The 27,858-nt window shown below is 43.8% G+C and overlaps 1 protein-coding gene across 1 annotated transcript; it reads right to left on the minus strand.

The window, feature by feature from the left end:
* Positions 1–518: 518 nt before the first annotated feature.
* Defb116 (defensin beta 116) lies at positions 519–27,540 on the minus strand. Its single transcript, XM_012951032.2, has 3 exons — positions 27,523–27,540; positions 7,059–7,152; positions 519–760 (listed from the first exon to the last, which is right to left on the minus strand). The coding sequence occupies exons 1-3, from the start codon at positions 27,538–27,540 to the stop codon at positions 519–521; spliced, it is 354 nt and encodes a 117-aa protein (XP_012806486.2).
* Positions 27,541–27,858: the final 318 nt, after the last annotated feature.

A 27,858-nucleotide genomic window follows, 5' to 3' on the forward strand; every position in this document is an offset into this window, starting at 1 on the left:
GCGGACCCTCCCCACTCGGTCCACTTGTGGCTGTCACTGTGCAGTCTCCACAGTAGTGTGAAAGCAGGACCTACAAGTGGCAACCTTTCTTTCTTTTCCTTTCTTTTTTGTTTTTTCAAGGTAGGGTCTCACTCTAGCCTAGGCTGGCCTGGAATTCACTACGTAGTCTCAGGGTGGCCTTGAACTCACGGCGATCCTCCTGAGTGCTGGGATTAAAGGCATGCACCACCACATCCAGATTTTTTTCTTTCTTTTTTTTAAAAGATTTTTTATTTATTTATTTATTAGAGGCAGAGAGAGAATGGGCACACCAGGGCCTCTTTCTTTCTAGCACCCTCTACCCCTCCTGAGCTACCCTGGTGTCTATCGGCGTTTTCCCCCATGCCGCGCGGCTAACCAGCTCCCAGACTGACCTCTGCCATCCAGTGACAGCTGTTCACAGAGGAGAGACACATTCATGAGAAGGCCTACATTTTATCGGGAATGATTTACAAGAGATGTGACGTGGGGCTTGAATTTCAAACCCGAGAGTGACTGGAAGTGTTTGTGAGGGGCAAGCTGGAGCTGGGCTTGTTTTCCTTCTTCCTGGACTTAGAGTAAGTCCTTTTTGTGGGGAGTCTCAGGCAGCACTTCTGGTCCTGCGGACAGGTCAAGTATTGCACTTCAGCCTTTCCGCAGCTGGTTCTGCACGTGCCTTGGTAAATCTCACATGGTTTCCAAGGCACTTTGTTTGTGTTATCATAGAATCTCAACAGGCCGCCTGGGAAAGACAAAGCCGGGTCAGTTTCTGCATTGCCATGGTGACGAGAGAGGTGAGGGAGTACCACTGAAAGTGGGGAGCCCGGGGAGCGGGGGACCCAGGGTCAAAGCCATCCCGGATGCAACTGGGCCTCTGCCACTTAGTACTGTGATTCTCCATTGTACCATCTACACGCAGGGCTTAATCACCAAGCCCAAATTTCCTAAGGCTTTTGTGAAGACTAAGTTAGCATACATGGCTTGTATATGTATATGTAATTAACATATAATAAGTAGGTAAATATTAAAGGGTTCTGTTGATGTAAGCGTCTTTCCCAAGTGTCCAGAGCTCCAAAGACTGCCGCTGAGAATACCTGTCGGACACGTTCTGTGCGACCACAGCCATGTGGAAATCTAAGGTGTGCATCAGAGTCAGCGGCATATATTCCAGACAACACGCACATGTTTGAGCCCGTGGGCACATGTGCCTTTATGCTGTGAAACTACTGAGACACAAACACGTTCCACACAAGTGTAAACACTGACCCAAGTAAATAGGTGCAGTGTGCAAATGAACAGCACACCAGCACACACACACACATGCACACACGCACTTCTTGAAAGCTATGTATCAGTCATCCAAGAATGTGCATGGTGTTCACACTTTTTTGCCTAAAGATACCCAAAGTTCCCGACACACAATGAGCATTTCCTAAGGTCAGTGGCATCGGTTACCCACTGGCTCTTGCAGTAACAAAGGAGCTTTGAGAAAACAAACCATCAGAAGAGTTGTTACCAATGACTAGGTTCCAAGATTTCACAGAAACCTCAAAGACCTGTCGTAACTCTCATTGTTTAGATAAAGACACTATGGCTCAAAGACCCAAGTGTTTGGTCCAAATGGTCATAGCTTGTACTGGACCAAACCAGTATTCAGTTTCTAGTCTACATGACACAGTGCCCACACTCTTTCCTCTCTGGGTCACACGTTATTTTTCCCCAACAGGGTTTCATTGGTAGCATCTTCTATATCATGTAGGAAGGCATGGGGCCTTCAACAGTCAGTTCCACAGTCATTTCAAAAACCCTAGCTTAGTCAGGACGTTGTGGCACACACTTTTAATCCCGGCATTTGGGAAGCAGAAGTAGGAGGATTGCTGTGAGTTCAAGGCCACCCTGAGACTACAGTGTGAATTCCATGTCAGCCTGGGCTAGAGAGAAACCCTGCCTCAAAAAAAAAAAAAAAAAAAAAAAAAAGGCAATAGCTTAGCATTCAAGGACCTTTCCAGCCATCTACCCTTCCCTTTGGCCCATACCCAGACCAGGTTCTCAGAAGAAACCATACTGAGGTCTCCAGCTAGTAAATAAAATTAATTTATTAGTAGCATTATAAAATTTTGGGCAAAGAAAGTTTGATGCTATTTAATTCATATGTAAAAGAAGTACTTTGCCAATTTTTTTGATAACAAAATATAAAATTTTACATACTCAGAAACCATCATTCAGGTAAAGATGGAGAATGGGACAGTAAATAAAGAGGAGAGGAAAACCTCCCGGAAACAGTTATCCCATGGTGTTTGGGTTCTGGTGTATGCATGAAGCCATCAGAAATCCAGGGAAGCCATGACGTGCCACGTCACCCAGCCTGCTGGCTAATCAGAAAGAGAGGGGAATGGTTCTACTCAGTGATATTTTTTTAACTAGAGTCTCGCTCTAGCCCAAGCTGACCTGGAATTCACAATATAGTCTCAGGCTGGCCTTGAACTCACGGTGATCCTCCTACCTCCATCTCCCGAGTGCTGGGATGAAAAGCATGTGCCACCATCCCACCTCTACCCTCACCCCATCTTGGGTTCTCTCTCTCTCTCTCTCTCTCTCCTTTCCCTTCATTGGAGAAGACCTGCAAGGGCCTCCCCAGAGTGGCATCTCTACTCTGCTGCCAATATCTGGCCTGGAGGGATTTTCCCTTTCTCCCAAACACCCTGGGTGAAAATCAGAGACCCAGATTTCTCCTCTGTCGTCACTAGAGGGATGGCTGGGAATGTAGATGGCAAGAATTAGTATCAGACAAACCACCTTGTCTTTATTGTCTCCATGTGGCGATCCCAAGAGAATTCTCTGTCTACACTGTCTCAAAAAAATACTTATTCAAAAACTTACTTACTAGTAATTTTTGAACTGGAGATTTTCTCATAGACACACAGCTTCTCAATCCTACAGCTTATAACCCTAACTGGTTTGCATTACCACAAAACTTCATATGCATGTCATAATAATATCACCTTTGATGATGTCTCCATTTTCAGTTGAAGTCCTAGGAGACCTTTCACGGATTCTCTGTGCCATGTTATGTCCTACCTCTGCACTTGATCTCTTCGGGTGAGAAATGGTCATGGGGGAGTTAGCACCATCTCAGCTGTGTGTGTTTTGTTGTTGATCTTTTTTTTTATTTATTTGTTAGAGACACACAGAGAGAGAGAGAGAGACCAGGACCTTGAGCCACTGCAAACGAACTCCAGATGCATGTGTCACCATGTGTATCTGGCTTACATGGGACCTGGAGAATTGAACCTGGGTCCTTAGGCTTCGCAGGCAAGTGCCTTAACCACTAAACCATCTCTCCAGCCCTCAACTGTGGTTTTTTTGTTTTTTTTTTTTTGTTTGTTTGTTTGTTCTTATTTATTTGAGAGCGACAGAGAGAGAAAGAGGCAGAGAGAAAGAGAGAGAATGGACGCGCCAGGGCTTCCAGCCACTTGCAAACAAATTCCAGATGCATGCGCCCCTTTGTGCATCTGGCTAACAAGGGTCCTGGGGAATCGAGCCTTGAACCGGGGTCCTTAGGCTTCACAGGCAAGCGCTTAACCGCTAAGCCATCTCTCCAGCCCTCAGCTGTGTTTTTGAAAGAGGCTAATAAGAGATCATACTTTGCAATAACCTGGGGAAGTTGCAAGTATACTCATACCATGTTGCTAGAGTTTCTAATTGAGCAGGTCTCAAGAGAGGCCACAACAAAGGTGCTTCTTGGCTCCTGACTGAAATGAAAGCCTAACCCTACAAGGCCTTCTGAAGCTAAACTACGCACATCGCCCAGTGGAAGCGTTTTAAGAGCAAATTAAATTATTATAATCAAAAAGCATAGGTATGCTCTGGACCCTTGCTAACAACTCAGTCTGAACCCGGAATCAATACTATGCATCATCTCTCCACCACTTAAGCTCCCAAACATAATGGTTCCCATTCAACTCCTCCTAAGGCTCTTCCCATCCATATCATGTATTGTCCATCAGTCACTTATGTATTCATTCTTTCAATTAACATTTATTAAAGCCCACTTTAGCCAGGCTTGCTGGTTCACATCTTTAATCCCAGCACTTGGGAGGCAGAGGAAGGAGGATCGCCATGAGTTCAAGGCCACCCTGAGGCTACATAGTGAATTCCAGGTCAGCCTGGGCTAGAGTAAGACCCTACCTAGAAAATTCAAAAAAAAGAAAAGAAAAGGCCTGCTCTATGCAAACCACACTCAGCTCAATGCTAATTTAAAAGAGCCTTGGCAAGCAAACACTTCAACTGGATATGCATATGTTTGAAGTGATAAAAGGGAAAAATGACTTTGATTGTCCTAGCAGAAAAGGTTGCTCAGAACAGTTTGTGCTCATAAATCCCGGCAGATGGAAAGACTAAAGCTACTACAAAAGCAACACCATGTACGAATTTTGGAGCACGGAGCTGTCTTTACATTTGGTTGTTTTTTTTTTACAAACCCATCCCTAATTTAGACCACTACTCTAACACGGAAACTGGACTTCACAGCGCATGAGATCCAGGGCCCTTCAATTAAGGGCATGAAATGAAGTGAGAAATAGCTAAGAAAGAGAATGTGAAGTAGAAAGACTTTGTAAAAAGGGAAGGAGAAAATGTTAAAAGAAGAGAAAGGGAAGGTGGGAAAGAAAATTCTAGACACAGTGACTGAACTTACTCTCAAGAAAGAAGATGGCCCTGGTCTTCCATAAGACCAGGTTGAGACTGCTCCCACAGCTCAGCATCTTACAAGAGATCCTTCGAAAGTCCCCTAATTTCACTTGCCCTCCCTGCATGTAGGTAGAGAAATTGTTCTTCCGTGCTCCTGAACATCACTCGAAAACCTTTCTCAGAATTTGGAATTGATGATAGATATTTTCCATTCAGTGATAATTAATCTCATTTATTTATTTTTGTATATTTCTATTTATTTAGGAGAGAGACCGTGAGAAAGAGGCAAACAGAGAGAGAGAGAGAATGTATCCATACTCCAGGAGGCCAGAGCATCCTGCCACTGCAAACAAATTCCAAATGCATGTACCATTTAGTGCATGTGGCTTTATGTAAGTACAGGGAAATCTAACTCGGGCCATCAGGCTTTGCAAGAAAGTGTTCTTAACCTCTGAGTCCATCTCCAGCCCCATCCCATTTATTTTTCAACTACTTTATTGAAGCTGTACATATTTAGTTTCTACATCTTGAGTAGAAACTCACACCCATGAAACCATCACCAGTGCCCATCACCAAAGGTTTCCTCCCAGCCCCTTACTTAGTAGTTTTTGTTTATCAACTGTTATGTAATTGTCTTCTCTCCTAGCAATTTTTTAAATGTGTGTGTGTATATATATATATATATATATATATGTATGTATATATATATATATGCAGAGGGAGAGAGAGAGAATGGATGCACCAGGGCCTCTAGCTACTGTAAATGAACTCCAGATTCATGCATCACATTGTGCATTTGGCTTTAGGCGGGTACTGGGGAGCCAAACCAGGGTCGTTAGGCTTTGCAGGCAAGCACCTTAACTACTGAGCCATCTCTCTTAGCCCCCTCTCTTAGTAAATTTTAAAAATACACAGTGCAGTATAGAATCTTCCTGCACAGTAGATTTTTATACTTATTCATGAAAGAATAGTCTCTGATGAATAGGGCTGGAAAAACTGGATATAAAGGAATGAAATTGACTTCTATGCCATGTCCAAAGGTCAACTCAAAATGGATGGAAGACTTGAAATCATAAAACTCTTAAGAAGAAAACATGGCGGGAAACCATCTTGACATTGGCCCTGGCAACAATTTATTGGTTAGAACCTCAAACACACAGGCACAAGAACAAAAATAGATAAGCAGTATTGCACTGATTTACAAAGTAAATTTACAAAGTAAAGGAAGTCACCAAGAAAATGCAAAGAAAAGCAGCAGTAACCAAACAGAGCGGGAGAAAGATTTGCAAGTCACGGATCTGGTGCAAGGTTAACCATCTCCCCACACCAGTGACTACAGCCCTGCTGTGATGTTCTCAGCTGTCTTATGGAGGCTTTATAATCAGCCCCAAACCTGGCTAAATCCAGGTAAATAACCTGGCCTGAATAAGATTCCTGCTTGGGTCAGACACTAACCTCAATAAAACACTATGTGTTCTGATAACTACTGAAGTGCCAGTTGAAAACCCACCACGAACACAGCACAATAAAACTACCTGTCCTAGAGTTCAACTATAGATCTCTCTGTCTCACTCTGTCTCTCTCTTTCTCTCTCTCTCTCTCTCTGTCTCTATCTCTCTGTAGCCCATTTTCCCTTTTTTTTTTATTTATTTTTTTTTTTGAGGTAGGGTCTCACTCTAGCCCAGGCTGACCTGGAATTCACTATGTAGTCTCAGGGTGGCCTTGAACTCACGGCAATCCTCCTACCTCTGCCTCCCAAGTGCTGGGATTAAAGGCGTGCGCCACCACGCCCAGCCCATTTTCCCTTTTTGCTCAACTACCCCCAGCTCCACTTAGCCACAAATATACTCCCTCACCCGCCTATGTCTTAACAGTAGTCAAGCCCAATTCTTTGTAGTCTCAGGGTGGCCTTGAACTCACAAAAGTCCTCAAGCTCAATTCTATAAGTAGAATTGCCCACCGCATGCTCAGTTTTCCAATATGACTCTGTCTCTTATGTCGTATAATCTCTCTACGACAATCCACTACCCAACATCACGTTGCCCTCCTATACCTCACTAGCTGGTCCCCAACCTCTTACACCCAATTCATGAATCAAGCTCCAGTCCCAATTATGATGCTACCTCGAATCTTCATGCTTTGAGTCACTATGCCAAGAGCAAAAGGACAACAGCCTTAAACTTGCCCTGGCAGAGAAGAACGAGGGGATATTTTAACATGTAACATCTCTGATTCATCTGAGGCCAGGGGAGGCTATCTGTGCTGTCTACCATACACGACCTTCTCAGAAGTCACCAAGACATCAACATCACATGCAACACCCCAGAACTTAAGAAAGACACCTGAGTTACCTGGAGTCTTTTCAACCAGGATTAGAAGAGCAGCAATGGTCATGAAATAGAGCCTCATGACTGGTAAGTTGAAGAGAGAGAATGGAGAGCTGCGCTGCAGGTGACTGCGCAGAGATCATTGAAGCAGAGCCGGGTGCTGCCTTTATAAGTTTTGGAAATGGGCCAGGGTTGTGTGCAGTGAACTAAAGGAATGGTAGACAACGAGGTTAGGCAAGCAGAAGGATGGTGTGTATCACACGGCTTTACTGGAGATGATGTGAAAGTGAAAGGACTGCTAGCAATACTTATTTCAAGGAAGGCCTACCTTCCTTCCCAGTAACAAAAACATGTAAGAGCTACTAGAAATAACATTGCATTGACACAGGGGTTTTTTTTTTTTCTTTTTTCTTTCTTTCTTTTTTTTTTTTTTTTTTTTTTTTTTGAGGTAGAATCTCACTCTAGCCCAGGCTGACCTGGAATTCACTATGTAGTCTCAGGGTGGCCTTGAACTCTTTCTTGGTCATCCTCCTTCCTCTGCCTCCCGAGTGCAGGGATTAAAGACATCCACCACCACGCCCGGAGACACGTCTATGTTTTAAAAAAATATTTTATGGGATGGAGAGATGGCTTATCAGTTGAGCGCTTGCCTGTGAAGCCTAAGGACCCCAGTTCAGGCTCGATTCCCCAGGACCCACGTTAGCCAGATGCACAAGGGGGCGCAAGCGTCTGGAATTCATTTGCAGTGGCTAGAAGCCCTGGTGTGCCCATTCCCTCTCTCTCTCTCTCTCTCTGCCTCTTTCTCTCTCTGTCTGTCACTCTCAAATAAATAAATAAATAATTTTTTTAAATTATTATTTTTTTTTGAAAGAGAGAAAGGGGGGAGGGACAATAGGCACACCAGGCCTCCAACCACAGCAAATGAACTCCAGACTCATGTACCACCTTGTGCATCTGGCTTACGTGGGTCCTGGGAAATCGAACCTGGGTCCTCAGTTTTCACAGGTAAGCGCCTTAATCACTAAGCCACCTCTCTAGCCAGATACATGTATTTTTGCTATTTACTAATCTTTGTTTCCCTTACAGAAAAGGCATCTCACAGATGCCTTCTGCTTCACAGAACCAGAATTTACAGTGGAAGATGGCATTTAATGGGTCCTGCGATCATATTTGCACACAGAGGTCCAAAAACCTGAAAGGAGCATCTCATTGCCAAGTAGTAGCTGCAAATAATATTGGGTTTGATGAATATAGTGGAGTCAGTGAGAACCTTACATTAGTTGGAGATATGTTACTATGTCTGTCTACATGCTAGCTTATTTCATAAAAGTTCAGTCGTTAAAAGTAGGCAGAAAAGGCCTAGTGGTTAGGCATTTGCTTGTGATGCCTAAGGACCCCAGTTCGAGGCTTGATTCCCCAGGACCCACCTAAGCCAGATGCACAAGGTGGCGCATGCATCTGGAGTTCATTTGCGATGGCTGGAAGCCCTGGCGCGTCCATTCTCATAATCTGCCTCTTTCTCTCTCTGTCTGTCTGGCACTCTCAAGTAAATAAATAAAAATAAACCAAAAAAAATTTTAAGTAGGCAGGAAAAAGCTGGATGTAGTGGTGCAATGCCTTTAATCCCAGCACTCGGGAGGCAGAGGTAGAGGATCACCATGAGTTCAAGACCACCCTGAGACTACATAGTGAATTCCAGGTCATCCTGGACTAGAATGAGACCCTATCTCGAAAAACCAAAAAAAAAAAAAAAAGAAAGAAAGAAAGAAAGAAAGAAAGAAAGAAAGAAAGAAAGAAAATTCAAGACTTCCTCCTGTTAATTTCTAGTTTTATTCTACTGTGATCAGAGAAATTCCAAGTTATGATTTTGATTTGTAAAACTTTGTTGAGACATTTTTGTGATCTAATATATGGCCTAAGGGGGAGGTGTTCTGTGTGCTGTGAGAATGGTGTGCATTCTGTGGCTGGTGGATGAGAGACTCTGTGAACATTGGTGGGCCCATTGGTCTGCAGCGTGCTTTAATGTTCCTTTGCTGTTTTCTTTCCATCTGGATCATATATCCACAGAAGAAAGAGGAGTGTTGAAATTCCCCACCATGGAATTGGGGCTGATCTCTCCATTAAGAGGTAATAACATTGCTTCATAGAATAATATTGTTTTATATAATAACATTGCTTTATATGATTGGGTGCTCTTCTTAGGAGTATTAAACTTCTGCATGTTTTTTAATGATTGAATTTAGTCATTCTTTACCTTCTAATAAAGATGCATGTCTAAGGATTCTTTATTATAGTTGCATATTAATTTTCTTATTATTCAATTCTCTCTTCATTCGAATTTATCTCATGCCATATGCCATTTGGCTATAATTTGCCTTTGTTTCTTTTTCTAAAAATTTTTGTAAGTTTTAAAACTTTTTTTTTATTTTTATTTTTTTTATTTTTATTTATTTATTTGAGAGCGACAGACACAGAGAGAAAGACAGATAGAGGGAGAGAGAGAGAATGGGTGCGCCAGGGCTTCCAGCCTCTGCAAACGAACTCCAGACGCGTGCGCCCCCTTGTGCATCTGGCTAACGTGGGACCTGGGGAACCAAGCCTCGAACCGGGGTCCTTAGGCTTCACAGGCAAGCGCTTAACCGCTAAGCCATCTCTCCAGCCCAAGTTTTAAAACTTTTTATTGACAGCCTCCTTCACACATACACACGATGTACCCTGGCCATAATTCCCTCCCACCATTCTTCTTTGCTTCTCCTTTTTTATTACCTCTCCCCTGAACCCGTTCATCTTTCTGACAGTCCCTCTTCTATTTTGATATTTTGGACTTTTTTTGGCCTCATGTTATGCAGGTCTTGTGTAAGTAGTGACAGCTACTGTAAGGTCATGAATGCAGCAGCCACTTAGTGTCTGGAAGACAGTATTCCAAAGCACTCCTTCTTATCTTTTTTTTTTTTTTTAAGGCAGGATCTTGCTCTAGCCCAGGCTGACCTGGAATTCACTATGTCATCTCAGGGTGGCCTTGAACTCACGGTGATCCTCCTACCTCTGCTTCCCGAGTACTGGGGTTAAAGGCGTGCACCACCATGCCTGGCTTCTTACCTGTCTTTGAAATCACAAGAACCCTGACCTTCTGAAGTCATCTGAGCAGCTTTGACATTTCTGCTGTTCTAGAACAACTTGTACAACACAGAAATTAACCTGTCCTTAAAGATCTTAGATGATTGCACAATTCAGCGATGATTTATGGAATCAGGACACACTTGAGAATAAATATTATTAATAAATGTGCCAGGGTGAAAGAACATGAACAAGAAGGACTGTTCTAACCAAAATTAGATGGAACTCAACATTGGCATTTTCTGAGCCTGTGACTTGTGGGGAGGGAAGCCTCCCAGGCCCACTTCAATAACTTGGTTGATCTTCACAGGTTTGCATTGCTTCCAGTGTGACTCTTGCTGGATTGTTTTGCTTTGAGGTATTTTTTTAAATTATTTTATTTATTTGAGAGAGAGAGAGAGAAAGAGGAAGAGAGAGAGAGAGAGGGAGAATGGGCACACCAGGGCCTTCAGCCACTGCAAACAAACTCCAGATGTATGTGCTACCTTGTGCATCTGGCTTAAATGGGTACTGGAGGATCAAACCTGGGTCCTTTGGCTTTGCAGACCTTAACCACTAAGCCATTTCTCTATCCCTTTTTAAGGTAGTTTTAAATTTATTATGCATATTTTCCCACGATGTGGTGGTGTTATTGTTTTATGCCTTCCTTCATCGTCCATGATGACAGGGTGTTGATAGGCCCAATATTGTAACAAATAAACTATGTGGTGTTACATGCACATGATATTCCTCTCTGTTGCCATGTGGGGGCGCTTCACCTCATGCTTGAATATACCGAGGAGCCTTTACTTCATTTTCAGGGTTTCTTTTTCCACTACACACTGCTGTGGAAAAATCCAGGCAGGGAATTTGCTATTTACTAGTGAAGGCTGCAAACTACGCAGCCTCCCCTACGCATCATGTGTGCGTGTGTGCAGAGATAGAGATTGATGTCAATCCCATTACATCTTATTTTTTTTAAGGTTTTATTTTTATTTATTAGACAGACAGACAGAGAGAGAGAATGGCACGCCAGGGCCACTAGCCGCTGCAAAGGAACTGCAGATGCATGTGCTACCATCTGCATCTGGCTTATGTGGGTCCTGGGGATTGAACCTGGGTCCTTAGGTTTTACAGGCAAGTGCCTTAACTGCTAACCCATCTCTCCAGCTCACACCCAGCTTTTTTTCCTTTAAATATTTTATTTATTTATGAGCAAGAGAGAGAGAGTACAGGCACACCAGGGCCTCAAGCCATTGAACACAAACTCCAGATACATGCGCCACCTTGTGCATCTGACTTACATGGGTACTGGAGAATAGAACCTGGGTCCTTTGGCTTTGCAGGCAAGCATCTAAACCACTAAGCCATCACTCCAGCCATGCCCAGCTTTTGACATGGGTTCTGGGAGTTGAACTTGCAGTCTCTGCCCAGGGACTCTTGTGCTTAAGCACAACTGCTGAGCTATTCCCTAGCCCTATGTTTAAGATTTTTTATTTATTTATTTATTTGATTATTTGAGAGTGACAGAGAGAGAAAGAGGCAGATAGAGGGAGAGAGAGAGAATGGGCGCGCCAGGGCTTCCAGCCTCTGCAAACGAACTCCAGACGCGAGCGCCCCCTTGTGCATCTGGCTAACGTGGGACCTGGGGAACCGAGCCTCGAACCGGGGTCCTTAGGCTTCACAGGCAAGCGCTCAATCGCTATGCCATCTCCCCAGCCCTAGCCCTATGTTTGTACATTCTTAAAAAATGATTAGAATCAATAAAAATCTATCCAACCTAAAAACCAATTGTGAAGAATTGGGTATTTATTTTGTAAAATGATAAATAAATGGAAAGTCATAAGTAAACTAAAAATCTCATATTTAACCGGGATAAGGGAAGGGGTAGATATACAAAACTAATGGTAGCATAAACCAGTACCATAGAAACCTTCCTGTTGGTTAGCTAATTAAAAGAGATAACACTCTTTATTTATTTTATTTATTTATTTATTTATTTATGTATGAGAGTGAGAGAGAGGAAGAGACAGAGAGAAAGACAGAATGGGCACACCAGGGGGCCCAGCCACTGCAAACTAACTCCAGACACATGCACCCCCTTGTGCATCTGGCTTATGTGGGTCCTGGGGAATCAAATGGGGTCCTTAGGCTTTGCAGGGAAACGCCTTAACTGCTAAGCCATTTCCCCAGTGCCCCCCCCCAAGAGATAATACCCTGAATAGGGGAGGGGGGAATAGTTAGGGCAGAAATACTCTGCAGGGGTAGAGCAAGCTTTCCCCTAAAAGCATAGGCTCTTGCTGGTAAATCCCAGTGCCAGAATTAGATTACCCCCCCACACACACACACAGTGAGCCATTGATCAGCAAGGCCCATGGGGCCCCCAAAGCAATGCAGAGCACTCATTGCCAACGCACTTGATTACCCACAAGATCCCAATGGTAAAACCCTTTTGCTAAAGGCACCATAGGCTGCGATGGTGGGACAGAGAGATCATGCTGGAACTGAGATGGAAGCCAGCTGCCTAGCTCTCATAGTGCTGGAAAATGCTATGTGAGCTGCTGGAGTATAATGGTCACCAACAGTGTGAACAAGCAGTGGATCTTGAAGCTACAAAATCAACCAACCCGCCAGGCAAGATGTACTCACTGGTGTAATTGGATATGAGGGTCATCAGCTACTCTCTGATTGGATGAGACCCTCTCAGAGGGAAGAAGTTCCTATCTGCTACTGAAAAGAACCAAGCCTATAACTTGGAAGGTCATGGGCCCTAGCAGGAAGCTTCCACTGTTCTTTGGCTAAAGGGAGAGACTGTGCCCATCAAAAAGATATCTAAATGTCTGTGTTTATTCCTTTGATCCATGCTGCTCTCACTCTTGGCTGGAGAATCTGCTTTTTTTGAGACCCATCGGACTGACAAGAAAGAAAGCCCAGTGCCTAGCATGAGATGAGTCATCTCTAGCACATCTGTCGGGGCCTAGGAAGCATGACAGGAAGGGGTGGATTAAATATGAAAGCTGCTCTCACTGCTGGCCCGAGAACCCCCACCAGAGAAATGGGGGTGCACACTGAGGTGACTCGAAATTCAGCAAAGCAGAAAATCATAGGCTGCTGAGAGCTCAACCCTAAAAGATACAGCATGCCCTACAATGTTCCTCAAGGGACCACTGGGCAGAAAGAATGCAAGAGACAATAGGGTGGGAAGGAGTGTCCTGAGGTATTGTCCCTGCCACAGACTGACTGGTGCCATTACGATCCCCCAGTGAATTCCAATAACCCCACCGAGGACGACATCAGTGGAACTGGAGCAGGAAGAGGAGACATAGAGTATGACCCCATGAGAATGTGACTAATTTTCAATATGTTCTTACAATAAAGTTCTTAATAAAAATCTTATATTTGTATTTCTCTTTCCCACTAAGGCGAATTTAGACAGTAAACATTGACTCTATTTAACCTGAAATAAAAGTTTCTGCTGGTTGGGAGTATTAATGGGAACTGGCCATCACAGTAACATGAGAGTTGATTTGCTTTTGTCTCTCACGCTGTCTTTGACAGAAACATTGAGGTCATTTAACCCAAATTAGATTTTCCCTTCTCTCTTCCAAAAATCACTTTTAAATGATACCATTAAAATAACTTTTAAGATTGTTGTGCTTCTGACAGGGTCTTTATACATTTGTTGTTTGTACATTCGATACTGTATATCTGGAAGTATAAAATTCCTTTCTCTTATCTTTTGGAATGTCATTTTCCACCTACTACAATATCTATTTTTTAATTTCTTAAAGTTCTGTACATATTTATGACTATAACATTTCAATGCATTATAGTAAAAGCATCTAAGATTTCAAACAAAAGCCGGGCGTGGTGGTGCACACCTTTAATCCCAGCACTCGGGAGGCCGAGGTAGGAGGATCGCCGTGAGTTCAAGGCCACCCTGTGACTCCATAGTGAATTCCAGGTCAGCCTGGGCTACAGGGAAACCCTACCTTGAAAAACCAAAACAAAAAAAAAAAGATTTCAAACACTTCAGTGCTTGCTGTAGTTACCTTTGTGTTGTTGGTACAAATCACTTGACCAAAAGCAACTCATGAGAGGAAAGTTGTTTATTTTGGTTTATAGTCTTGGAGGGAAGTGATGGTGGGGAGAACATGGCCTGAGCGGAGGCTGGACATCACATCTGCTATAGCAGGTGGGAACAGCAACAGGAGAGTGGGCTGACCTCTGGAAAGGGGGAGCTGGCTATAACACCCCTAAGCCCATCCCCAATAACACACCTCCCCCAGCAAGGCTCCACTTCCCACATTGCCACCAGCTGGAAATCAAGCATTCAAAACACACGAGTTTACAGGGAACACCTAACTCAGACCACCACAGTGCTTTAATGTCCTCACTTCCAAAGAACTTTTTAAAGTGGGAAATCCTTACTAGTCGGACTTCTAAAGACACATCTCTCCAATTTACTTACTCAATTTATGTATTACAAAGCTTAATTGGGAACTTGATTCCTCAAGCTCACCACCTTCCTAGGCTGGAGGGTTGTTTTAATTTATTTATTTTTCATTTTATCTTAGAGAGAGAGAATTGGCATGCAAGGGTCTCAGCCACTACAGTAGAACTCTGGATGCCTGTGCCACCTGGTGGGCATGTGTGACCTTCCTCACCTTTGTGTGTCTGGATAACGTGGGATCTGAAGAATAGAACCTGGGTCCAAGCACATTAACCACTAAGCCATCTCTCCAACTCTGGAGGGCTTTTTTCATTCCTTGATGTGCTACCAAATTTAAAGCACTAAGAATTGTGTGTTGGTGTGTGTGTTTTCTGATAGTAAATCCTTTACAGCTTTGTCAATACCATACCTAAAGACAAGGTTGAAAGGAAACCCCTTTCATCTTAGTCTCATCACGTCCGCATCAACGCCCAAGGGTCCGGGCCTTCTGCAGCTGTCCTGGGCTTCCATAGCCTCAGCATCACAAAGATGGAGATGCAGTTTATACAATACAAGTGTGTGCATCCTCCAATCAATCAGTTCACAGGGACTCATACATAGGGAAAGTCTTGTTCAAAAAACAAAATGATGGCTTAGCAGTTAAGCGCTTGCCTGTGAAGCCTAAGGACCCCGGTTCGAGGCTCGATTCCCCAGGACCCACGTTAGCCAGATGCACAAGGAGTTTGCTTGCAGTGGCTGGAAGCCCTGGTGCGCCCATTCTCTCTATATATCTGCCTCTTTCTCTGTCTGTTGCTCTCAAATAAATAAATAAAAATAAACAAAAAATATTTTAAAATTAAAAAAAAAACACCAGCATCTCATTGGCATAAAACAAACACAAAGACCAATGGAACGGACTACAGAGCTGAGAAATCCTCCCCCAAGCTGGGGCTGGAGCTCAGTGATAAAGTACTTGCTTGTGATGCGCAAGACTCTGGGCTTGATCCCTAGCATCACAAGAAAAGGCCTACAAGTGGACAGCAGGGATATGAGCAATACACAGCATCACTAACCATCACTGAAATGCACATGAAAACCACAAGATACGCTTCATTTCAGCTAGAGTGCCTATTACCAAAAAGACAAAAGAGGGCTGGAGAGATGGCTTAGAGGTTAAGCGCTTGCCTGTGAAGCCTAAGGATCCCGATTCGAGGCTCAACTCCCCAGGACCCACGTTAGCCAGATGCACAAGGGGGCGCATGTGCCTGGAGTTCGTTTGCAGTGGCTGGAGGCCCTGGCGCACCCATTCTCTCTCTCTCTCTATCTGTCTGCCTCTTTCCCTCTCTGTCTGTTGCTCTCAAATAAATATATAAACAAAAAAAAAAAAAAACAGACAAAAGAGAGCTTGAGAGATGGCATAGCAGTTAAGGCACTCGCCTGTGAAGCCGCAGGACTCAGGTTCAATTCACTAGTACTCACATAAGCCAGATGTACAAGGGGACACAAACATCTGGAATTTGCTTGCAATGGCTAGAGGCCCTGGCACGCCCATTCTCTATATCTGTCTCTTTCTCTGTCAAATAAATAAAATAAAATATTTTTTAAAGACAAAAGATAACATGTGTGGTGGTTTGAGTTAGGTATCCCCCATAAACTTATATGGTCTGAATGCTAGGTCCCAAGTTGGTGGCAATTTAAGAAGTGGAAACTCCTGGAGGCAGTGTATTATTGGGGGCGGGCTTATGGGTATTATAGGCAGCTTCCCTTGCCAGTGTTTGGCACACTCTCCTGCTGCTATCATCCTCCTGATGTCAGCCAGGAGATGATGTCCACCCTCTGCTTGTGCCACGTTTTCCCCTGCTATTGTGGAGCTTCCATTCGAGCCTGTAAGCCAAAATAAACCCATTCCTTCCATAAACTTCTTTTGGTCGGGTGCTTTCTGCCAGCAACACGAAAGTAACTGCAACAAGTGTCAACAAAGACGTGCAGAACAGGGAACCCTTATAAATTGTTGGCAAGAATTAAAGAAGTATAACCGACATGTAAAATAGTGCAGATGGGGCTGGAGAGATGGCTTAGTGGTTAAGCGCTTGCCTGTGAAGCCTAAGGACCCCGGCTTGAGGCTTGGTTCCCCAGGTCCCACGTTAGCCAGATGCACAAGAGGGCGCACGCGTCTGGAGTTCGTTTGCAGAGGCTGGAAGCCCTGGCGCGCCCATTCTCTCTCTCTCCCTCTATCTGTCTTTCTCTCTGTGTCTGTCACTCTCAAATAAATAAATAAAAAATTTTAAAAAAAATAGTGCAGATGTTTCCCAAATCATTAAAATATAGAATTACCATAATTACCTTCTGACCCAGCAATCCCACTTCGTATTGGGTCTGACTCCAGAGGAAATGAAATCAGTATATCAAAGAGATACACACCATCTTGTATATTGCAGAATTATTCAGTTGGATGTGATGATGCATATCTATAATTCCAGCACTCAGGAGGCAGAGGCAGGAGAACCTCAAGTTTGGGTTAGACCTGGGCTACATAAGACCCTATGTTAATAATAAAGTGGAATCAACTTAAGTATCTGTCAACTGATGAATAAAGATATATAGATGATCATATGTGCACAACAGAATGTCAGTCAGCCATAGAAAGAAATGAAGCCTTTATCATTACCAGCAATATGGATGGAACTGGAAGACATGTTAAGTGCATGAGCCAAGCTCTGTAACAAAACGGCTGCTACTGGAGAGATGGCTTAGCAGTCAAGACACTTGCCTGTGAAGCATAAGAACTTATGCTCAGGTCCCACCTAAGCCAGATGTATAGTGACCCTAGTATGCAATACCACACATGTGCATAAGGGGGTGCATGCATCTGCAATTCATTGGCAATGGCTGAAAGCCCTGGCATGCCCATTCTCTCTTTCTCTCTCCCTCCCTTCCTCCTATTTTCTCTCTCTCTCAAAGAAAAAAACAAAAAGACTCCATGATCCAGGTATGGGGGTGCATGCCTTTAATCCCAGCACTCGAGGGCCTGAGGTAGGAGGATGACTGTGAATTCAAGGCCAGCCTAAGACTCCATAATGAATGTCAGGTCAACCTATACTAGAATGACAAGACCCTACCTCAAAAAATAAGAAAAACAAAAGTTTTGGGGCTGGAGAGATGGCTCATCAGTTAAGCTACTTGACTGCAAAACCTAAAGACCCAGGTTCAATTTCAAGGTTCCCACATAAAGCCACATGCACAAGGTGGTACGTCCATCTGGAATTTGTTTGCAGTGGTAGGAAGCTCTGGCATGCCTCTCCTCTCTTCTCTTCTCTTCTCTTCTCTTCTCTTCTCTTCTCTTCTCTTCTCTTCTCTTCTCTTCTCTTCCCTTCCCTTCCCTTCCCTTCCCTTCCCTTCCCTTCCCTTCCCTTCCCTTCCCTTCTCTTCTCTTCTCTCTCTCTCTCTCTCTCCTTACAAATAAATAAATCAATAAATAATTTTTTGCCATGTGTGGTGGCACACACTTTTAATCCCAGCACTCAGGAGGCAGAGGTAGGGGGATCACCATGAGTTTGAGGCCACCCTGAGACTGCACAGTGAAATCCAGGTCAGTCTGAGCTAGAGTGAGACCATACCTCGGAAAACCAAAAAAAGAAAATAATAGCCGGGCGTGGTGGCACATGCCTTTAATCCCAGCACTTGGGAGGCAGAGGTAGGAGGATCGCTGTGAGTTCGAGGCCACCCTGAGACTACATAGTGAATTCCAGGTCAGCCTGAGCCAGAGTGAGACCCTACCTCGAAAAACCAAAAAAAAAAAAAAAAAAAAAAAAAGACCCAGCATCCTGCTGGTGTTGGTGGAGCTCCTCAAAAAAAAGAAAATAATAATTTTTTTAAAAGATCATGAGCTCATTCACAGCTGGAATATAAAAAAGATTATCTCATAGAAGTGGAGAGTAAATAATTACCAGAGGGCTGGAGGGATGGCTTAGCAGTTAAGACATTTGCCTGCAAAGCCAAAGGACCCAGGTTTGATTCCCCAGGACCCACGTTAGCCAGATGCACAAGGGGCACACGCGTCTAGAGTTCGTTTGCAGTGGCTGGAGGCCCTGGCACAACCATTTTTTTTTTCTCTCTCTCTCCCTCTTTCTCTCTGTCAAATAAATAAAAATAAAATAAATATTTTTAAAATAATAATAATTACCAGAAGCTGTGGAGCACAATGTGTAGAAGGGATGGGAAAGGCCGCTCTTCCAGGGAGCTCAATGGAAGAGGCAATTCTGAGGTCCCACCGCCCAGCACTTACAGTAATGATAATGTGTCGTATTTTCAAAACTGGAAGGAAGAAGCTTGAATGCTTCCACCACCAGGAAAAAATAAATTCTTGAAGAAATGAATTTACTTACCCTGATTTAAACATTATATATTGTATACATGTATCAAACTATTACATAATTATCCCATAAGTATGTGCATTTCTGTATACCAGTTAATTTTTTTTTTCTATTTCTTTTTCTTTATCAAAGTAAGCTCTCACTCCAGTCCAGGCTGACCTGGAATTCACTATGTAGTCTCAGGGTGGACTTGAACTCTCAGCAATCCTCCTACCTCTGCCTCTTGAGTGCTGGGATTAGAGGTGTGCACCACTATGCCCGACTATATCAGTTAAAATTTTAATTAAAAAAGATAAAATAAATTTACAGGCAAAAGATAGAAGATACCAATAAAGAAAAAGGAATCAAATGACATGAGACTTCAAGTCTACAGAGCCTAGGGTTACACACACCTGTGTTGCGAGCTCATTAGTCAAGAGGCAGATTATGTGGATTCAGTTTACAGACTTTATTCACTCTTCACACATGTGAATTAAGCCAATTCCCTTTCCCTTATCCCCTCATCTACCCTAGCCTCCTGGCCTTAACCCCCTGGGGCACTCCCAAGCGACTTCCACCTCTGGCTGCTCCTTCTCCTCGGGGCTGATGTCAACACAGAGAGAGAGAGAGAGAGAGAGAGAGAGAGAGAGAGAGAGAGAGAGAGAGAAAGAGAGGGACATTGGAGTCTGCCTCTCTGACTTGAGTGGCAGTTTCCTGAGCCTTTGCTGGAATTCTTATACCCATTTTTTCCTCAGTCATTCTGGCTGCTGGTGGCCACCTAGGGTTAGCTCATTTGCATATCAGCTGGCAGAGGGTCTCTGGTCAGTCTCTGGTCTTGGGCCCTGGTTGCCATGGCGACCTTGTCCCTGCGGAGTGAGGGCCCCATTTCTACTTCCAACTACTGCTTCTAGCAGTCCCCATTTTACTTCTAACTATTGCTTCTTCTAACATCCCACTTTTGCTTTGAATTGTTGCTCCTGACAACCTGCAATCCCAGAACTTGGGAGGATGAGGCAGGAGAATCACAATTCGAAGCCAAGCCAGCTACTTAGTGACACCCTGTTCAAACACAAAAACAGTGGGATTGGCTGGACGGGGTGGCCCACTCCTTTAATACCAGCACTCGGGAGCTTTTTTGGAGGTTCTAGCGACTCATATACCCCTGAGCAAAGACAGATCCTCCCCTATTCTGGGAAGGTCACCCTCTTCAACCGAGCACACAGCTTCGGGAGAGACTCACATGTAGCGGTGAGGGGGAAAGGGACACCCCCTAGCCAGCCAGATCAGACAAATCAACCCTGGCCGTCAATGGGGTGACAGATGTCACAGCCAGATCACCCTCGCATCTAATACCAGTACTTGCAAGGTTGAGGCAGGAGGATTGCTGTGAGTTCAAGGCCAGCCTGGGACTACAGAGTGACTTCCAGGTCAGCCTGGGGCTGAGACCCTACCTCAGGAAAAAAAAAAAAAAAAACACTGGAATTTAAGGGGAAGACATATGGAATAGCATGTAAAAGAAAATGCCATAATCCACAGAGAAATGCTAACAGTTATAAAAATTAATGCACCATAAAATAAATCAGTAAAATAATCACATTATTTTAAAACTCCTGGAAATAAGAGAGGAGACCTGGGTCAAATGTTTTATCAGACCCAGAAGATATTAATGCAGTTCTCTGAGTATCTCACACTTCAAGTAAACAGAAATTAAGTGATAATATTGGGATTTGAGCAAGAGAGCAAAAAGGATTAACTTAATAGATTTGTCCAAAATCAGACCACAGAACCAGATCTTTGGCAAAAAGAAACTACTGGAGCTGGAGGGATGGCTTAGCAGTTAAGGCGTTTGCCTGCAAATCCAAAGGACCCAGATTCAATTCCCCAGGACCCACATTAGCCAGATGCACAAAGGGCCACATGCGTCTGGAGTTGATTTGCAGTGGCAAAGCCCTGGAGACCCTGTCTCGATCCCCACAATTCCTCAAAAATAAATCATGGCTATCAGGCTCAAGTTTTTGACCATAGTCATCAGGGCCAAAAGCTAATCGTCCACAAATTAAACAAAGGAAATAAGCCACCAGGAAACTTAACCAGAGCGAGAGTCCTCCTTGGCACCTCCTCCCACAGTCTACTGGTAGTTCTGTGGCAGATTTCGTGAGTATGAAAGTCTGTGGCTCATTCTGCCAGGACTGCTCACGAGGTGTCTGGAGAGACAAGCCTGAGGTAGATCTGGGATGACATCTAGGTCCATAAGCAACTCCATGTGTCAGCTCTTCATAGAAGTTACTGCCTTCTTTCCCAAAAGACCTTTGTCCCAGGAAACACACCTATTATACCTCACCCTGGGAAAAGGGCATTTCTGACGACAACAGGCCCTGCTACATGTCATTGGTCTCTGTGTCCCAACCTACAAAACAAAGATCTGGGCTGGAGAGGTAGCTTAGCAGTTAATGTGCTTGCTTGCCAAGCCTAAGGACCCAGGTTTGATTCCCCAGTACCCATGTAAGCCAGATGCGCAAGGTGGTGCATGAGTTTGTTTGCAGTGGCTAAAGGCCCTGGTGTGTTCGTTCTCTCATCCTCTCTCTCTCTCTCTCTCTCTCTGCCTCTCTTCTGTGTCTCACAAATAAATAATAAATATAAATAAAATGAGAAGATCTTATGGTTAGAGTCCCTAGGGTGCTATAGATTAAATAAGTATGTGCTTGTCCACTTCATTAAGATATGCATTTTGATGCCACCTAATTTGAAGTCCCTGGCCCTGGAAACATGGTAAGGAGAGAGAGAGTTTCTATCCATAAGGAGTCTTCAGTTGAGCCAAAACAGTATGAAAGGAGAATGAGAGAAGCTATGAGACAAATCCTCCCAACTCTCCCCTGAGGAGGACACATGCCAAGGGAAACTTGCTGTGCATGGGTCCTCTCTGAATACACCTGCACAGAACTTGTACCTTTCTCTCACCCTCTGCATGCCCTCAGAGTACCTGGAGCAGTGTCCTGAGCAGTGATGGTTTGTGATACTGGCCAAAGAGCCAATAGGTTGAATGCCATTTTGTGCATCATTTGTTACCCACGGTTCACTCTCTGGACTCCACCCCATGGGAGCAAATAAAAACCCAAATCCAGAGCCCCACTGCAAAATGTCCTGGATTCCTGGATGTGCCGCATCCTTCCCAAAGACCATGAAATGCTTGCTCCTGACTCTTACGGTATTCTCGTTACTGTTCCAGATGTTTCCAGGTAAACAGAACCAACCAAAAGGAAAGAGAGCTAGGCTGGAGAACTGCCAGTGGCAGGAAGGTTTACCATCTGTCCATCCATCGTGGACAGAGTCTTCCCGGTGGCTGCAATCTGATCGACCTTAGCCCAATGATGTTCTCTTGGGGCCTAGATTGGGGACGTCTCTGGCTAGCATCCTTAGAACCATGGAATTGATCAGGGTGTCCTCGGAAAAGTCCCTGCCATGCTCAGCTGTTTCTCTTGGTGTTTTGCACCAATCAGTGGCCCCATGACCCAGCTGAGAGGCTGTGTTTCTTCAGCAGTTTCTCCAGTCTTTGCTGAGGGTGAGTCCAGAAGCCTCTCTTGCTTAGACATTAACTTGCATTACTGCTTCCCACGAAGTCCCTGTTCTCCCAAGATGAAAGCGTCTGCAGAGCAGTCATGTGGAAGAAAATGCACAACTTCCTGCTCCTTTACAGCCGTGGAAGTGGGTGGTCTTGTTAGTAATGTATAACACGACTTCACAAGCAGATGTTCAGAGCTTTGAAATGACTGTTTATTGGGTCTGAATGGTTTTCAGATAAAGTATTGTACCCCCCTCCAGATATTTGAAACCCTTTTATCTGTGTCTATGTAAATCCATATAAACATGTATGGACATGTAGTATACATGGTGTTCAAAAAACTTTAATTGAATTGAACTGAATTTTTAAATTTATGGTAAACATCTTTCTTGCTGGCACATAGACATGTACCTTGATATTTCTAGAAGTTGTATGCTATTCTGTAACTTATAATTTGTCCAACTTGTCCCTAGTGAGGGTCAAATTATGTACTTCCAAATCTCTTTTTGCATGTATATGTACGTAGTATAATGCACACGTGTGTGCATATGTGCATGTATAAGATGTGTGGTGCATGTACATGCATGTGCAGGTGGGGTATCTACTGGTAAAGTGATAATTGAGATATAGAAAAGTATTGGCATCTACAATTTTAGCTTCCAAATTCGAAAAGCAGCAGATGACACTACTTAAGAAAATAATAATTAACAATAGGATTTAGGGATCTTTTCATGCCAGAGAGTGAGTGAGTGAGAGAATTGGTGCACCAGGGTCTTGGGCCACTGCAGTCAAACTCCAGATGCTTGTGCCGCCCTGTGTGCATGTGTGACCTTGAACGCTTGGGTGACCTCGCGTGTTTGCCTTACGCGGGACCTGGAGAGTTGAACATGGGTCCTTGGACTTCTCAGGCAAGGACTTTAACCATTAAGCTTCTTTCCAAGCCATATTTGGAGAGCTTTAGCACCTCTGCAATGAGATTTTTTTCCATGCTGGGGATCAAACCCACAGCCTACTATTACTACTACAACTGAGCTGTAGCACCAATCCTTAAACCAAACTTTAGCACTGGAAATAAAAGCAACACATTGATGATTTGGCCAATATGTTGAAAAGTTTGAATTACTGAATATGTATTTATGAGAGAATATTTCTATGCCCAACAGAGTAACTATTCTTTTGGGCACAAAATAGTTCACATTTTAGCCCAAAGAGGAAGCTTTATTAAATAATATGTCCACTGTATTCCCCATGATAATAAGTAACATGGGAACTTAGAATATCAGAAACACATATATTTAGAAATGAAATAACATGTTACTAAATAAACTGGAGTTAAGTAAAAACTCACCATGACTAATAAGCAAATAATATGGATGACTCAAATGGTAAGGTGACCCCCACCCCCAGTCATAAAACAAGATGCCATAAAGTTATACAGCAATGGCCATAGAGAGAAAGAGAGAGAAAACTTGGTGCATTTTTTGAAGTCAGTCTAACACAGGGTGTTGGAGTCACGGTGGGACTGCCTTGGAGGGAGTGGAAACAACACCCTTTTGTGCCAACTACGTGTGTGTTTCTCCATGACGGTTCACCCAGCTGCACACCCACGCCTAGCATACATTTCTGGTTGTATGTCATACTTCAATTAAAAGTTTGCTTCCCAGGGAATTGGAGAGATGGCTTAGTGGCTAAGGCATTTGTTTGCCTGTGAAGCCAAAGGACACAAGTTTAATTCCCCAGGACCCACATAAGCCAGATGCACATGGTGGCACCTGCATCTGGAGGTTTTTTTACAGTGGCTGCAAGCCCTGGTGTGCCCATTCTCCCTCTCTCTCTCTCCCCCCCCACAACTCTCTCTCTCACTCTCTCTCTCTCTCTCTACCTGTCTCTTAAATAAAATTTTAAAAAGAAATTGGACTTTTGGGCTGGAGAGATGCCTTAGCAATTAAGGCACTTTCCTGAGAAGGCTGAGGACCCCTGTTTGACTCTCCAGGTCCCATATAAGCCAAATGCACAAAACGACACAGGTGCACAAGCTCATAAGGTGGCGCACACATTTGGAGTTCATTTACATTGGCTGGAGGTCCTGACGTGCCAGTTCTCTCTCTCACACTCACTCTCTCTCTCTTTCTCCCTTTCATAGAAATAAAAGGGGACAGTCTCTTGGGCTTGCCTCAAAAAAAGTTAACTTTCTTTTTTTAAAGATTTTATTTTTATTTATTTATTACAGCCAGATGGAGAGAGAGGGCACTGCAAATGAACTCCAGACACTTGTGCCACTATGTGCATGCGGCTTAACTGCTAACCCATCTCTCCAACTCAAAAGTTAACTTTCAAAACTCAAATATAAGGGCTGAGGAGATGGCTTAGTGGTTAAGGCACTTGCCTGCAAAGCCAAAGGACCTCAGTTCAATTCCTTAGGACACGCATAAGCCAGATACACAAGGTGGCGCAGCATCTGAAGTTTGTTTGCAGTGGCTGGAAGCCCTGGGGGACCCATTCTCGCTCTTTCTCTCTCTCTCTCCCCTATTTCCCTCTCTCAAATAAATTTAAAAAAGTAAGATATTAAAAAATACATTTCCTTTTAAAAAAAACTCAAATATAAGTTTATTTCACATAGCTTCTAAATTTATAGTTTACAGAATTGTATAGATTCCCTTTAGTGATCCTTCTTTTCCTTTTATTCATCCTGGCACTTAAAATAGCCTTTTTATTAATAAAAAATGAGATGTGATACCACTGAGTTATATAAGGCAGTAAATTTGGGGAGACAGTATTTACTAGGTTTTGAAGACAAGCTCTAGCCCAGGCTGGTCTCGAACTCTCAATCCTTCTGCTCAGCCTCCTACATTCTAGAGTTGTAGGTATGCACCACCATACTCAGCTCAGGTAGTAAATATAAGCCATTGTGAGTTAAGCCCTGGAGTGAGCTCCCAAAGGCATTGTTTAAGATTCTGTTTATCTCCTTAGCTATGAGAGAAATGCAAATTAAAACTGCTTTGAGATTCTATCTCACTCTAATCAGAAGGGCTATCACCAAAAGACAACCAAAGAACAAATGCTGGTGGGGAAAGCAGAGCCCTTTTGCACTGCTGGTGGGAGAGTAAATCGGTCAAGTCACTACAAAACTCAGTGGGGAGGCTCCTCATAAAACTAAAATTATAACTACCATACAACCTAGCTTCTGGTATGTAGCCAAAAGACTTTAAGGCAACATACCAGAGTTACCTGCATATTCACATTTATTGCAGCCCTATTTACAATAGACAAGGTGTAGACTCAGCCTCGGTGTCTGTCAACAGATGAATGGCTATGTGTCCACATGGAGTTTTATTCACTCATCAAGAAGAGTGACTGAATGCTGTTTGTGGGAAAATGGCTGCAAATGGAGTTCATCACATTAAAAGAAATAAGCCAGATGCAAAAGAAAGATCATTGTTGGGTCTTAGAAGTTGTATAGATATGGGGCTGGAGAGATGGCTTAGTGGTTAAGGTGCTTGCCTGTGAAACCTACGGACCTATGTTTAACTCTCCAGACCCCAAGTAAGCCAGACATACAAAGGTGAGGGAAGCACAAGGTCGCACATGCCCACTAGGTGGCGCAAGCGCCTGGGGTTCGATTTCAGTGTCTGAGGCCCTGGTGTAACAATTCTTTCTCTCTAAAATAAAAGAAGGGCTGGAGAGATGGCTTAGTGGTTAAGCGCTTGCCTGTGAAGCCTAAGGACCCTGGTTTGAGGCTCGATTCTCCAGGACCCACGTTACCCAGATGCACAAGGGGGCGCACGCATCTGGAGTTAGTTTGCAGTGGCTGGAAGCCCTGGGGTGCCCATTCTCTCTCTCTCTCTATCTGCCTCTTTCTCTCTCTGTCACTCTCAAATAAATAAATAAAACTGAAAAAAATTAAAAATAAAATAAAGAAGAATTTTTATAGATAAAAAAGTATACATGTATATACACAAATGGGTCTTTAAAGAATAAGGGAAGGGAGGAGACTATCAGAAGAAGGAAAGGAGGCCAGGCATGGGGGCACATGCCTTTAATCCCAGCACTCAGGAGGCAGAGATAGGAGGGTCACTGAGTGCGAGGCCAGCCTGGACTAGTGTGAGACCCTACCTCTAAACAAACAAACAAAACCATTGGCATAGGAAAACCTATAGAAGCTTAATATATCCTATTTGATGGATCTGGAGATAAGAACACACTATAAGACCATCACCACAATCATGCTTTATAAATCTACCCTTCACCTCCAGAAGTTTCCTCCTCCCTAAAACAAGCATTTTAATACATTTTTGAATGGCCATTTTAGAGTCAATTTAAGCTGAAACTCCTATATCCGTGATAGGAGGAAAAGAAAACAGCTCAGTTCTGAGGAATTAAATAAGCCTATTCTATACTGCTAAGTTTCCATAATCACACAACTTCTTACCAAACAATCCCAGTTCCTACTAGCTAGAAAGTCTCTGTGACATTGAGAGCAAGATCTCTGGGCACAGAACAGGCACCTAACCACATTGACATAATCTCCCTTAATGAGTTCGAGACAGTTGTGGAGATTACAGATATGGTGACCCGATCGTTACTGCAGATGAGTGTCTATATCTTGGAATAATTTTCTTCCTGTGTTCTTTTCAGTCTACAGGAGCCGCAAAGCTCGCTGGGTCATAAGAGGTCATTGCAGGGAAACCTGCAAATCTGATGAGCAGGTGAAAAAGCCATGCTGCAGCAGTGACTACTGCTGCATCCCAAGCAAGACGGAAACTCAGCCACACCGACCACCTCACCCAGCCACCAGGAAGACCTAAACTTTTCAGGAACACCCAGCTTTTAATAATGATTTAAGAAAGTTCTCCAAGTTTATCACTATCATTAGAGACAATGATCGTTTGGAATAAAGCTAAGGGGCTGGAGAGGTGGCTTAGCGGTTAAGGTGTTTGCCTGCAATGCCAAAGGACCTCGGTTCAATCCCCCAGGACCCACGTAAGCCAGATGTGGGCAGCTATTCCGCAGTGAGGAAGGCCTGCCATGAACATGCTAGAACACACTCACCTGAAAGCCCAGGCACATGGTGACATCTAGCAGGGCACAGACTTTCCTCCACGTGACAACCCTGCTAATTCCTCTAGACGAGGGCCTCAGATCCAGACGACGGAAAACTAGCCACCTGCTCACCGGTTTCACAGGGACATCTAGGGCCCAGTAAAGAAAACGCAAGTGTGGAAGTGTGACTGAAGCAAGGTGACACGAGGCTGACTCTGAAAGTCACATCAGGGTTCTGTAGCCCAAAGATGGGACTAAAAATCAGGGGCCTTGATAGATAATGCTCAACTCTCTGGTGCCCCATGGTGCCCTTGTCAAAAAATAACTTCCAAAGTTACTCCCTAC

Source organism: Jaculus jaculus, chromosome 8, assembly GCF_020740685.1.
Source record: "Jaculus jaculus isolate mJacJac1 chromosome 8, mJacJac1.mat.Y.cur, whole genome shotgun sequence".
In the NCBI taxonomy this organism is placed as follows: Eukaryota; Metazoa; Chordata; class Mammalia; order Rodentia; family Dipodidae; genus Jaculus; species Jaculus jaculus.